The 15,088-nt window shown below is 44.3% G+C and overlaps 1 protein-coding gene across 1 annotated transcript; it reads left to right on the top strand.

The window, feature by feature from the left end:
• The first annotated feature begins 8,645 nt into the window (after window positions 1–8,645).
• Window positions 8,646–14,368, top strand: LOC120061551 (sterile alpha motif domain-containing protein 10-like). Its single transcript, XM_039011465.1, has 5 exons — window positions 8,646–8,658; window positions 11,345–11,523; window positions 13,641–13,809; window positions 14,092–14,232; window positions 14,343–14,368. Exons 1-5 carry the CDS (start codon window positions 8,646–8,648, stop codon window positions 14,366–14,368), a joined length of 528 nt encoding a protein of 175 aa, XP_038867393.1.
• Window positions 14,369–15,088: the final 720 nt, after the last annotated feature.

The following is a 15,088-nucleotide window of genomic DNA, read 5'->3' as shown; positions in this document are numbered from 1 at the left end:
CACCTGCCCATCGTAACTCTGATTTCAGATGTAGAATGTTCACATACCTATTATCACAACTGTTTTCTGAATAGGGTGAGGTGTAATTTACCTGCCACATGCTTTTCCGCACACAGCAAAGTGTTGAAGCCAAGCAGTGACTAGAAAGAATGGAGCATGTGAGATGGTGCACGTGTCCACATTTCTTTAATGTATGTGTCTCTGTCTGTGTCTCTGTCTGTTTACTATTGACACCAGATGTCTACATTCAGAGCCTGCCTGTGAATTATTTTAAGTCAGGTTTATGTTGTCTATGTTTGTTTCCCCAAGTCGGTGTGTCTAAAGAGGAGTGTGACATTGGCAGTGTTTAACTAGGAATCTGCCACTGTTCTGATCGCTGGGATATAGTGTCTGCTGGTCAGACTTTTCAAAGTTGCATTATTTTCAGGTGTGTGTGTGGTTTCCGATTGTATGTGGAAATGTACATGTTAAAGTTACAAACGTTATCATCATCCGCAGTGTCATATCTCTCGTAGGGGTACCTGCCATCGCATCATCTAGCTCCGAGGATCTTCCCTCTGAGATGAGGTCATTCCCCAAACGATTTAATAAAATGTTATGCATTCTGTCTCGGTCTTTCATTCAGTCTGTACTAGACTGAACTTGCTTTTGAGTAGGCCTACTGACAGCCATGTGGAAGAACAAACAGGGATAATTGGTCACACCCCTCCATCAACCTAATGTGTTTCCTCTGCAGCTTCCTGAAGATTTTACTGCACCATCATACTTCCAAAGTGACAGTTCTTGTGGTTGTGTAAAGTATTATTGTCTATGTAAGATGGAACTTCATGTCTTTCACGTGGTGTGTGTGGGGAGGTAGCCTATTTGACACATTCTTGTGGTATGTCGATAAACTATTGACGTAATACAAATGTTGATGAGACCAAAGCTCATTTGATGGCCACATGGGGAAGCAGTAGCTCGTGGCACACTTAACACCCATGTCAGAGGTTCAGTGTGTTTGTGTTAATCTGGTCTCATACCATGGCTCTGTAGTGTCTACACATCTGTAGACACAGTCCACACAAGACCTGCCTACACATACAGAACACCTCCTCAGTCCTCCTGGTCAATTGGAACAAGCCATTGTCATGAAATTTTCCATTTCATAGCAGGACCTGCTGGGTGTGTAGCAGAGGAGGCTGGTGGGGGGAGGACAGCTCATTATAATGAGTGGACTGGTATCAAACACATGGAAAACCAGATGTGTTTGATACCATGACATTTATTTCGTTCCAGCCATTACTATGAGCCCATCCTCCCCATTTTTTTTTTTTAAGTGCAACCACTTGTGTACTGTAGCAATGGGTGTTTTCCATTTCCATACACAGTGAGAACCATGTTTGAGGCTGCCCCCTGGTGTAGCCTTCAGTGAAGTCCGTAGAGAGCAGCTTGATAGTGCCAGTGTATTCTTTCTTCTTTAGGGAGGAAAAAGTTTGGCCATACTCATTGTGTTGCTAAGCCTCTATTGGCTGAATGGCTTGCTAGTGGATGAGGTATTTTAATCATGTGCCCTTGAAATCTACCTATTGTTGGATAATGAATAATTCTCCACTGATACACCATGAGGAAAAAAAACTTTTTCTCAGCGGAACCTCGAACTTATTGTTAATTTTCTATGCGCTTTGATGTTCCCTCCAGCAGAAATGTTCTCATTCTAGGGGTTCCCTTTCATCTTTTAGCCCTCTAACGAGGCCAAATATGCCCATGCTAATATATCAGCCCCTATGTGCCCCCTAAAGTCTCTGCTGCTCCATAGATAGTTATGTTGTCATAGCAACAATGGTAGGCATACACCCCAGGAAGTGCCCATGCACTAGTAATTAGACCTAAAGGAATTGGCTGTTTGTTGTCACTGGGTCAGCATGTCCCACATGTGGTTTGTGGGACTGATTGATCCAGTATGTATTCTGGGATTTACCATCAAGTGCTGCAGCTGATCCAACCACCAGACATGATTGTATACCCAACTGTGAGAAAAAATTCACATGATTTTCTTTGGTGTAACATGAAGCTTTGGTGTAACATGATCAAGCTATGAATGATTGTATACAATTGGATAGAAAATTACTGATTAATTCAACTCTTGACACTCAGCAGCCTATTGATGTGTCAAACTTCTCATTTACAGTAGGCTACCACTCCTTAAAGCCTTATGTTTCCACGGTGCTGGGCTTGGGCTTCTTCCCCGGTTGTTTTTGGTCCAGCCCAGAACCTTTTGAGTTCCCATAACCACACATAATGCTATGCAGTATTTAAACCAAATGTTTTTCCTGACAAATTTTGATGACAAAAATAAACAATACAATATATTGCACTAGGAAGTGTTAGGGTAATGCGCTAGGCAGTAGTAGGGTTGTCACTAGTTAACACAGCAACAAAGTCATAATTATGGTTAAACTCCGCCCATTTTGAAAATTTATCTTCTTAAAATCTGATTTTAAATCAAACCTTAAACACACTGCTAACCCTTCTTAACCCTACCCTTGAATTATGACAAAAAACTAATTTTGATATGAGGGATTATGTAGTGGGGAAACCCTGTAGTAGGCATTGCGAGAAGCCTCTGAAGTGACGCGATAGCTACTGTGATTGACCAAGATTTTACAATGCAGTGGACGGTTCACGTCCCCTACAACTATAGCACCGTTTAGATGGCATTAGCTTTCCATCCAATTGGTTACAGATTTACATGTCGATATTATAAAATCCGCATAAAGAAAATATGCGCATTTTCCCACGAGTTGTGTTTCCACCAAACGGACTTGTTGCAGATAATCAGCGCGTGACGAAGTAGTGCAAACAAAAAAGTGTTCATGGACTACATAAAAAGTTACATTTGTTTCCATTGCATTTTCAACTGTACAGATAGTTTTGTCACAAACTGTTGCTTTTAAATGGCAAATGTGCCTACTCTGGTCTTGGCACATGCACGCTAGCCAACACCTCGCAGATACAGTGGGGATAGGCTGTGTGGTTAGACTAGTCTACATGATTACATTTTTATGGATAATATTTACATTTGTCAAACCGCAGTCAATCATCACGTCACCAGAATTTAGACCCTCGATATTTATTGGAAAGAAGCATCAATATCACCGTGCACTTTCACCACCCTGTGCAGTTCATCATTTATGTAATCTGTCGCCTAATACACGTCATCTCGTGACTCCAAGTTTACTTCAATATGATGGCTGTTATATCAATATTTGCGCATAAAGGCGTTTCCACCGGCTTTTCTCGCATCATTTTATCGAAACAAAAAGATCCCACCATGTCGAACGAACAAATGATCTGTCAGCATTTATAAAATTGTACCGAAACCTCCTTTCATCACAGCTTTCTGATCATTTTTTTTATATGGTATGACTTTACTCGCATAAAAACTGTGGCTGGAAACGTGGTTATTGTCATCATTCAGCAAAACGCCTGTCATTCAGTCAGTCTGCAGTTTAGCACAGCACAGAGCAAATACGGATATTCGGAGCTTCTCAGGTTGAGCAGGCAGCAGTGAATGAGGTGGAAAGGGCAGAATAGCCAGAAAGTAAAAGTGCAGCAGCAGAGTTAGCCACAGGTTTGTGCAGGGTTAATGGTAGCTAACTAGCTAGTCTCCCTCAGAATAAGTGTTGGCTATGCTAATGAGCTAGCGTTAGCGCTCAGCATCAGTTATTTAAGCAACAATGCCTGAGGGGGTGTGGTATATGGCCATAATACCACGGCTAAGGGCGGAGTGCTAGGACACAGCACTTAGCTGTGGTATATTGGCCATATACCACAAACCCCTGAGATGCCTTATTGCTATTATAAACTGGTTATCAACGTAATTAGAGCAGAAAAAATTCATGTTTTGTCATACCTGTGGTGTATGGTCTATTATAAACTGGGTGGTTCGAGCCCTGAATGCTGATTGGTTGAAAGCCATTGTATATCAAACCATATACCACGGGTATGACAAAACATTTGTATTTTTACTGCTCTAATTACGTTGGTAACCAATTTATACCAATAAGGCACCTCGGGGGTTTGTGATATATGGCCAATATACCACGGCTAAGGGCTGTGTCCTAGCACTCCACATTGCGTCGTACATAAGAATAGCCCTTAACCTTCGTATATTGGCCATATACCACACCCCCTAGACACTTATTGCTTAAATATCCCACGTCTGTCAGCCAATCAGCATTCAGGGCTCGACCCACCCAGTTTATAATTAACAGTATATTTAGTGAATGGGCAAGTTAAGGATGTTATAAGTCATAATATTAGGAAAAGTGTTTATTTCCAGCGAGTGTATTTCATGGGTTTCATTTCTGTAGCTACGGTACTTATTTATTTTACCTTAATTTAACTAGGCAAGTCAGTTAAGAACAAATTCTTATTTTCAATGACGGCCTAGGAACAGTGGGTTAACTGCCTTGTTCAGGGGCAGAACGACAGATTTTTAACTTGGTTACAAATCCATTGCTCTAACCACCTGCCGCCCCATATAGTGTAGCTCAGCTGGCTAGCCACGTTGCTAGCTAGCTCAGACTGAAGAGATTCGTTTTTCTGACTAAATCACATACTGTATCTTATGACAGTGCCCCGCTGTGGACTGAAGCTGAATGTTACTACAGCTTGAAATAAACGAGGCCAAATCAGGAAGTGCTGATGCCCTTTAAAACAAATTAGTGACATGTAACTCTACCTTGCAGATGAGCCAAGGAGGAAGACAGATGAGAACAGCAAGCCAGTGGAACACTTAGAACAGCAGCAGCCAGGGGCAACTGGTAGGGAAGAAGATGATTTAGGTGACCCAGACACCGGCCCAAAACAAGTTAAGCTACCCTAGTATCCCCTTGACCATTTTGGATTGAAAAACTAAAGAGACACACCAGACAAGACAGAGACAGCAACAGAAGAGTAGATGATGGAGAGACACCAGACAAGACACAGAGACAGCAACAGAAGATAAGGATATGATGGAGGGACACACCAGATAAGACAAGACATAGACCAGAACAGAAGAATATGTAACCAACTGTCACGCCCTGACCTTAGAGATTCTTTTTATGTCTCTATTTTGGTTTGGTCAGGGCGTGAGTTGGGGTGGATATTCTATGTTCTATGTTGTGTATTTCTTTGTGTTTGGCCGGGTGTGGTTCTAAATCAGAGGCAGCTGTCTATCGTTGTCTCTGATTGAGAACCATACTTAGGTAGCCCTTTCTTCCACCTGTCTTTGTGGGGAGTTGACTTTGTTTAGGGCACATAGTCTTTAGCTTCACGGTTTGTTTTTGTAGTGTTTATTGTTTTTGTTCGGCGTCATTTTTATTAAATAAAAGAAAATGTACGCTCACCACGCTGCACCTTGGTCCTCATCTTTCAACAGCCGTGACAGAACTTCCCACCACCAACAACGGACCAAGCAGCATGGTAAGGAGGAGCAGCTTGTCCAGGATTCCTGGACTTGGGAGGAGATCCTGGACGGTAAGGGACCCTGGAGGCAGGCTGGGGAGTATTGCCGTCCACGGGAGGAACTGAAGGCAGCAAGAGCAGAGCGTCAGCGTTACGAAGGGTCTCGGTTAGCAAGGAAGCCCGAGATGCAGCTCCCAAATTTGTTTTGGGGGGGGGGGGGGGGGCACACGGGGAGTGTGGCTGAGTCAGGTTAGAGACCTGAGCCAACTCCCCGTGTTTACCGTGGCGAGCGTCGTACTGGTCAGGCACCGTGTTATGCGGTGGAGCGCACGGTGTTGCCAGTGCGCGTGCACAGCCCGGTGCGCTACCTTCCAGCTCCCCGAATCAGCCGGGCTAGAGTGGGCATCCAGCCAGGTCGGAGGATGCCGGCTCAGCGCATCTGGCCGCCATTACGTCTCTACGGCCCGGGATATCCTGCGCCGGCTCTGCGCACTGTGTCTCCGGTGCGTCTGCACAGCCCAGTGCATCCTGTGACTGCGCCCCGCATCTGCAGGGCGAAAATAACCATCCAGCCAGGACGGGTTGTACAGGGTCTACACTCAAGACCTCCAGTGTGCCTCCACGGCCCAGTGTATCCGGTGCCTCTGCCTAGGACAGGGCCTCCTGTATGTCTCTCCAGCCTGGTGAGTCCTGTGCCTGCGCCTAGAACTAATCCTCCCGTATGTCTCCCCAGCCTGGTGAGCCCTGTGGCAGCTCAACGTGCCAGACTGCCCATACGTCTCCTCCCTCCAGTGATGATCCATGGCAAGAAGCCTCCAGTGATGATCCATGGCAAGAAGCCTCCAGTGATGATCCATGGCAAGAAGCCTCCAGTGATGATCCATGGCAAGAAGCCTCCAGAGATGATCCATGGCAAGAAGCCTCCAGTGATGATCCATGGCACGAAGCCTCCAGTGATGATCCATGGCAAGAAGCCTCCAGTGATGATCCATGGCACGAAGCCTCCAGTGATGATCCATGGCAAGAAGCCTTCAGTGATGATCCATGGCACGAAGCCCCCAGTGAGGAGTCATGGCACAAAACCTCCAACGAAGGCCTCCAGTCCGGAGCCTCCAGCGAAGGTCTCCAGTCCGGAGCCTCCAGCGAGGGTGCCCAGTCTGGGGCCCGCAACGATGGTCCCCAGTCCGGGGTCGACGACGAGGGTCCCCGCACCAGAGGTGCCACCAAAGTGGGGTGAGCCAGTGGTGGAGCGGGGTCTGCGTCCCGCACCTGAGCCGCCACCGCGGATAGATGCCCACCCAGACCCTCCCCTATAGGTTTAGGTTTTGTGGCCCGAGTCCGCACCTTCGGGGGGGGGGGGGGGTACTGTCACGCCCTGACCTTAGAGATCCTTTTTATGTCTCTATTTTGGTTTGGTCAGGGCGTGAGTTGGGGTGGGTATTCTATGTTCTATGTTGTGTATTTCTTTGTGTTTGGCCGGGTGTGGTTCTAAATCAGAGGCAGCTGTCTATCGTTGTCTCTGATTGAGAACCATACTTAGGTAGCCCTTTTTTCCACCTGTCTTTGTGGGAAGTTGACTTTGTTTAGGGCACATAGCCTTTGAGCTTCACGGTTTGTTTTTGTAGTGTTTATTGTTTTTGTTCGGCGTCATTTTTATTAAATAAAAGAAAATGTACGCTCACCACGCTGCACCTTGGTCCTCATCTTTCAACAGCCGTGACACCAACAGAAGAATATGATGGAGAGAGACATCAGAATAACAAAACAGGCCAAAACAGAAGAGGATAGACAAATGAGACATTAACAAACAAACATGAGACAGCAACAGACAAGACGCAGATGGCAACAGACAAGTGACGGAAGGGATGGAGAGAGAACAGTGGCGGGTTGAGCATACATTAGACTGTATCACTTCAAGCTGTTCTATAGATTCTAATTCGTTTTATTTATTTGCACAAATTATAACAGGTGAAATTCAGACAGTGAACAAGTACAACATGGTTTACGAAGAATTTCCAGGTGAGGTGAAAAGGTCTGTAATTACAATTAAAACCATTTTTACAACCAGGACAGGATGAGAGAGGAGGGTAGACAAAAGAGACCTCAACATAGAAAATGGAAGCTAAAAGGTATGGAGGCTTTTGGCAATACACTGTGGATGTATGCGTTTCAGAGTAGATAGTGTTCTATGGTAGAGAGAACCACAGTAGCTAGTGTAATTGAGTACTGGCAGTGTCTGCTGTGCCAGGAGGGAAGGTGCAAGTTACCTGAAAAATATCTAGTCTTTCAATGTTCTCAAAATGCACCAAATTCATGCATTTAGCTGTTTAAATTATTATATTTTTTTTTGCAGGGGGAGGATTCCCCAGGATCACCCTACTGGCTTTGGGCTAAGCCCCGAATGTTTTTAAATCCTAGAAATGCCCCTGGGTTCCCCCCTGGCCTTTGTAGCTCTGAGGCTCCACCACAGAACATGCCATCTTGGGAGCCCGCAAGCTCTGACTACATTGGGCAGGGGGAGTCCTTATGCTGAATGTTCTCTTATTTTATTTCTTGGGCTGGCTTTTCATCAGCCCGTTTTCAGTAGCTCTCCACTGGCTGCGCTAATTACAGGGCTCCTGGCAGCACTTTGAGTCAGCTCATTCTGGCTCTTGAGAAAAAGCAGTGCGCCTGATTCTCACGACTAGATAAACCACACGCATATAGTTCCGCACTGACAGAACCAGTCAGCCAACTTCATTGGGACATTCCGCATCGAAAGAGACATAACGTCACCCGGGACAGGACACTATGAGCAGCACCATCTGATTAGAGGTTGCTCAAGAGCGCATCCCTATTATGGGTGTTTTTTAAACTTTTTTTTAACTTAGGCTACAGTCATGCTTCGTGTCAATTTAGGCAGTTGGTAGCCTGTTCCATGTGGTTATTCCTCACCTCACCACTGCATATAACCGGGGAACTCAGGAGATAGTTGTTCACTGGCAGTGGCACCTGTGCGACGGTAAAGAGGAGCTAATTTGCGCTTCTGCAGTCCTGTTCAAGTAGGCTATAATTGGTTGTCCGTACTGTCAAGTTTGGCGGAAAGGACTATGCTGTAGCAGAACAGAGAGGTGAGGAGAACGCAAACGGGGTATTACCGGTCGGTCAGCGGTTACCGGAGAGGATGGGATACTTTTACTAGTGCATTCACGGGAAAGGAAAGGAGACACGCCATGGCTGTGGACGGTAATAGAGATCCAATAGTTTTGCATGCGGACATCTCAAATATCATCTCCCATATTCTCCTCTAATAGCCTTTTTTTTGTCGGTAACTAGCCTATTAACTACAGGCTATTCGATGTGCAGGCTAAGCTAAACAAGTGTACATAAGTTTTGCTGAATTTGCCTGACCGGTTTTCCATCTTATTTACTTAGGCTTCAGCATTCAGTTGGAATTTTGTAGCCCAGTAAGACACCGCTGTTCAGACCTTGTGGTGCTGAAATGGACAGCGACTTGAGGGTGACTGTGACAACTGACCACAGTCAGTTTCTTTCAAGTAGTAGCCTATTTTGATCACTTATGACCGTCTTTAAGTGAAATCGAATTACATTGGGTACATTTTCTAAGAAGCATAATTTCTTATTTGTGGAAATACATGACATGGCCAAAAGTATGTGGACACATGCTCGTTGAACATCTCATTCCAAAATCATGTCCACTAGATGTTGGAACATTACTTTGGGGACATTCTTCCATTAGAGCATTAGTGAGGTTGGGCACGCAGTCTGTGTTCCAATTCATCCCAAAGGTGTTCGATGGGGTTGAGGTCAGGGCTCTGTGCAGGCCAGTCAAGCTCTTCCACACCGATCTCGACAAACCATTTCTGTATGAACCTCGCTTTGTGCATGGGGGCATTGTCATGCTGAACCAGGAAAGGGCCTTCCCCAAACTGTTGCCACAAAGTTGGAAGAACAGAATCATCTAGAATGTAATACTGCTGTACTGTTAAGATTTCCCTTAATTCGAACTAAGGAACTAGCCGGAACCATGAAAAACAGCTACAGACCATTATTCCTCCTCCACCAAACTTTACAGTTGGCATTATGCACTGGGGCAGGTAGCGTTCTCCTGGCGTCTGCCAAAACTCAGATTCGTCCGTCGGACTGCTAGATGGTGAAGAATGATTCATCACTCCAGAGAACGCATTTCCACTGCTCCAGAGTCCAATGGCTGCAAGGTTTACACCACTTCAGCCGACGCTTGGCATTGTACATGGTGATCTTAGGCTTTTGTGCGGCAGCTCGGCCATTGAAACCCATTTCATGAAGCTCCCGATGAACAGTTATTGTGCTGATGTTGCTTCCAGAGGCAGTTTGGAACTCTATAATGAGTGTTGAAACCAAGGACAGATGATTTTGTGACCTTGTGTTCTGTGAGCTTGTATGGCTTACCACTTCACGGCGGAGTCGTTGTTGCTCCTAGACGTTTCCACTTCACATTAACAGCCTTTACAGTTGACCAGGGCAGATCTAGCAGGGCAGACATTTGAACTGACTTGTTGGAAAGGTGGCATCCTATGACGGTACCACGTTGAAAGTCACTGAGCTCTCCAGTAAGGCCATGCTACTGCCAATGTTTGTCTATGGAGATTGCATGGCTGTGTGCTCGATTTTATACACCTGTCAGCAACCGGTGTGGATGAAATAGCCGAATCCACTAATTTGAAGGGATGTCCACATACTTTTGTATATATAGTGTATGTGTAGGCCTATTATTAAAGTGACTAAGTGTCTTATGAAGACATAGACACATGCTCCATGCTGAAGAGGTTTGCTATAAAAGGGTTGTGTTCATTATGGCAATGTTCTTCACCAGTGACATTGGCATGGCTTGAGTTGATAACAAGAGCTGCCTTTGCAGAGCCCGGCTCTGTTGGGGGTCTGTGATAAGGGGGATGCTGAATGATGCAGAGGAGGGGTACAAGCAAGAGAACCAAAAACGCACCCTTTCATCTCCTCTGTCTCTTATTCTGTCCTCATTTCAATTAAACCTTCTGTGTCAATTAGAGAAGAGACATTTTAATGAGCATCACGCACATGCACTCCCACATGCGCACACTCTGCTCAAAACATTGCCTCCAACACAGCCAGAAAATCAACCCAATCGGGCACAGAATCAGTAATGACCTGTGGCTGGTTGCCAGGTTCGGTTTCAGTAATGGTGTGTTTACTCTAGCTAGCACCTTTTCCCTTCATTATGGTACTGAAGAGACACCTGCTGCCTGCAGAGTGGGATAGGGTGTGTGTCTGCCAGTAACTTACCATAATGATGAGCGAATGGCACATCTGTCGTATATACGTCCTATATGATTTATATGCAGTAGTCCATATGACGTTCCCATAATTCCCTGGGAGCTATCTGGGTGAAAGTTGAAATCCCTTTGAACAACAGCTTGTAACGAGTCAGTTTACTGGCTCAGCTAATATAACATGTGCCTGGGCTGCCTGGAAAAACAACTAGTAATGATGTTTGAGATCATCTCTCAATGAGTAGGCACCCATTTTAGTCCTTTGGTACACGCAGGGTTGGGTAGGTTACTTTCTAAATGTAATCTGTTACTAGTTACCTGTCCAAAATTGTAATCATTAATGTAACTTTTGGATTATCCAAACTCAGTAATGTAATCTGGTTACTTTTGGATTACTTACTCTTAAAAGGCATTCGATTTTTGCTGGTAACGTAACTGATTCGTTTTTTTCTTCTTCATGTAATCAGTTACTCCCCAACCCAAGGATATTTTTCCAGATCTCACATGCCTTTTTAGGGCAAATTACAGACGTTGAGGGTGTTTCAAGTAAGAACCACGAGCTTGTGTATTGGCTACTAGCACTGTTCACTCAAATCATTTCTCTCTCACTTCTTATCTTCTAGCAGCCTCCAGTTTCAGTTTCTGCCGGCCTGCTGTGGAGTATAGGGCACTGCCTGAGGACTTCAAGCACCTGAGTCGACAGACGGGAGGGAACCTCACCTGGCATGACGGGCGTGGTCAGAAAACAGCAGGGGGCCGGACAGTGAAGCTGCTCCAACAGCCTGGGACAGAGAGCTATCAGGTAAAGTACCTCAACTACTCTGGATCTCTGTGATTTTTGGCATATCATATCATGATGACAGATCAGATGCTAAATTGTATTTGTTGCATACACATATTTAGCAGATGCTATTGGGGGTGTAGGGAAATCCATGTTACCCCATTTCTGTATTGCTTTTCAGCCATGATGATAATGGATGCCTTTTTGTGCTTTATCTGCTTCTCGTCATCCACCCCATCTCTCATCATTGTAGGCCTATTTCAGATGCACATGCAAATAAGAAAAGGAAAGAGCTTCCTAGGTTTTCATTCATCTCAGATCAGTCTAAGAAAGCCTTTGTTTTCCATTATTAATTGATGTGTACAGTATATAAGCTTCTCTCTAGCCTTCTGTCATATACCAACATAAAGGCTTCTCTCTTCACAAAGATTTTTTTTTTTTTTAATAATCTGACAAATGCAATGCGCTATCTGGTGACCATCCATTGTTCCAACATGAGCAGCACTTTGTTTGTGGAGAATGGAAGATGCTGTTAACCCAGAGGGCTATGAGGCACTTTAGCATTTTAGCATTTTAGAATGGATTTAAATAGAACTGCTGGCCTTCCTATGTGCAGAAGCGCCAGCACTTGTCTGTGGACTAAGAGCTTAAAGGGGCATTATAAACTGGGTGGTTCCAGCCCTGAATGCTGATTGGCTAACAGCCATGGTATATGAGACCGTATACCATGGGTATGACAAAACATTTACTTATACTGCTCTAATTACTTTAGTAACCAGTTTATAATAGCAATAAGGCACCTCAGGGGTTTGTGGTATATGGCCAATATACCACGGCTAATGGCTGTCTCCAGGCACTCCGCCATGCGTTGTGCCTAAGAACAGCCCTTAGCTGTGGTATATTGGCCATATACCACACCCCCTTATTGTTTAAATATACTGTATGAAATCTAATGGCTGGAGTGAACCTTACAGTATGTGCTTTTACGGATATGTTTTCTAACAAAGCATGTCAAGCTATTTCAATTAATGGTATCTGATATAATATGGTATCTATCTCCTTCATGTGGTATTACAGCACAGTGCACCTTTTGTGTTCTAAATTTACTTTTAAATCCTGCTATTGCAATTTTGATATGCCTGGTTGTTGACCAATTAATGAAAAATTCTCACCTATACATTGGGGTTTCCGAGTACCCTACAAATTTGGGTTGATGACAGAGGTACATTGATTGTTTTTTTGCTACCGTTTTTCAGTCCCCTTGCATGTATGCATGCATAGGCTTCATTCTTTGTGTCTTTCACGATCACTGGAATATGTTACAGAATTTTGTATCATGAATGTCTGTGCTAAAAAATGCAGGGAGGGTGGGGGGGGGGGCTAGCACTAGCATGTTGCGATCCAACCTTTTGAACTTTACGTGGGGCTGCTCTACTCTGGAGAAGAAGATCAGAGCAGAGGAGGGAACACTGCATTCATAGATTTTTTTTTAAAGTGAATGAATGATCAAAGGCTTCATTTGATTAGTCACCCACATCCTGCTCAGATTCCAAAGGAATGAATTTGGTCTTTGGATAAGACTGACCCACATGCACCCTGGTCTGATGCTGATGCTTATTCCTCACAAAACTATGCTCCCTGGTCTGATGCTGATGCTTATTCCTCACAAAACTATGCTCCCTGGTCTGATGCTGATGCTCATTCCTCACAAAACTATGCTCCCTGGTCTTCGGGTTTCATATGTATGTATGCTTTGATCTGCAGGGGGACCTTTTTATATGATAGTCCTGGTTAGTAAGGTGTTTAGTGTGTGTGCTTTTGTCAGAAGTGCAGTGGTTGCAGAGAAAGTAGTATGTGGCCATAAATAAAGGAAAGTCACTCACATCACTATATTCTTGGCAACTGCATTGACATGCATCATATCTGTGTGGCTAACATCATGCAAGTGGTCCCTGGTGACCTACAGAGTTAACATTTTAAGGAAGGACCTCTGGGTGTCTGAACAGATTCCTTGATTGATGTGCTTATGTCTGACTGGAGTGGTCATCCCTTGGGGTACTCAAGGTTAAAACACTGTACGTGCAAGCAGGAGCGGGCCATTACGGAAACTTTCTCTGTGTGCGTGCTCATGTTTCCAGCATCGTTCAGGTGACTCCTATGGAATCTACCACACCAGCCCCACCCAGCCCAGTCTGATCCGACCTGTGGTGTTATGGACTCAGCAGGACGTCTGCCGATGGTTGAAGAAACACTGTCCTCACAACTACCTGACCTACGTAGAAGCCTTCTCTCATCACGCCATCACAGGTATTCAACCAGGAAAAATGCACTAGCACAAATCATCATTTACAGTCCTAAAATGAGAGTGGAATACAGTTGACGTGAGTGGCTGGCAGAGTACTGTCAGTTGAATCAATAGGCTTGCTGAGATTTACCCTTCATGCCATCACAGGTATCAACTACTGCACTAGCACAAAAACCATAATTCATAATAATATTAAAATGCGAGTAAAATACACAATACAGCGGGTGTGGATGAGTGAATTACTAAGCTTTTAATGGCAGCCTCCTCTCTCTGCTCCCTGTCAGGCCGTGCTCTGTTGCGTCTGAATGGAGGTAAGTTGGAGAGGATGGGCTTGGTGCAGGAGACGCTGAGGCAGGAGCTCCTACATCAGGTGCTTCAACTGCAGGTGCAAGAGGAGGAACGTAATTTGCAGCTCCTTAGCAGAGGTGAATACTGAGTTGTTTTTTTGTATTGTGATTATGTGTAAGATGACTGGTTAAGTTTGGATGCCATTCTAACAGTTACTGTTTTTTCCCCTCATATTTTATTTTCCTAGGTGGCTCTTTTGGGAACCTGTCGTAACATGGATATTATTTTCCTAACTGGGCTGTTTACACTGAACACTGGAAAAATTTATTAAACGGTGTGCATGCAGGGAGACTACTGTATAACGGTCAGAATTCATATGAACCACATGGAAACCATGAACTTTAAAGAGGACACATGGGATGATCACATGCAGCATCAAACTTGGCTGGGACAATCAATAGAGCACAGCCCCAAGTTTACAAAGTTCGGTATCTGTTTTCCATCAACCAAATCTGTCTGGACTGAAGTCTATAATCATGATTATAGACTCTGTCAGGATTGGTTGTGTCTTGTAGCCATTTGTATGCTATTCTATGTTTTACCCTAACAGTTAGTTGCAAGGTTGTGAATGATTCCTTTTTGTCTCACTGTTTCTTTAGAAGTATCCTATAGATCCAGTGTTTAATTGTGAATACACTCTAATCTGGATTTTCAAATGGGTTTATTTGAAAAGATTTTTGTGAGATGCATTTTTGGGTAAAGGCTCATTATTTCTGACAAATAAAATGTATTTTACATTGGTTTACATGGGTTTTGTGTATCATCTGACTGGAGATAAACTACATTACCCACTATCCTCATCTAAGATGACAGTATTCCTACTGAATGCCAGTGGTGGTTCCTCAGAGGAGGAAGGGGAGTTCATAAATACAAATAGTGAAACATTAAAGTTAACCTTTTTAGATAAAACTATACTAAATCTATTCACGTCAC

The sequence above is a fragment of the Salvelinus namaycush genome, chromosome 16 (assembly GCF_016432855.1).
Source record: "Salvelinus namaycush isolate Seneca chromosome 16, SaNama_1.0, whole genome shotgun sequence".
NCBI lineage: Eukaryota > Metazoa > Chordata > Actinopteri > Salmoniformes > Salmonidae > Salvelinus > Salvelinus namaycush.
Note: the sequence above shows the minus strand (reverse complement) of the source record. Positions and strands in the feature narration are given on the sequence as shown.

Bases quoted from the DNA above. Each gene is read 5' to 3' on its own strand.
- LOC120061551 (XM_039011465.1), top strand. The intron at 11,524-13,640 runs GTAAAGTACCTC...TCATGTTTCCAG, and splicing joins CTGGGACAGAGAGCTATCAG to CATCGTTCAGGTGACTCCTA. The intron at 13,810-14,091 runs GTATTCAACCAG...GCTCCCTGTCAG, and splicing joins CTCTCATCACGCCATCACAG to GCCGTGCTCTGTTGCGTCTG.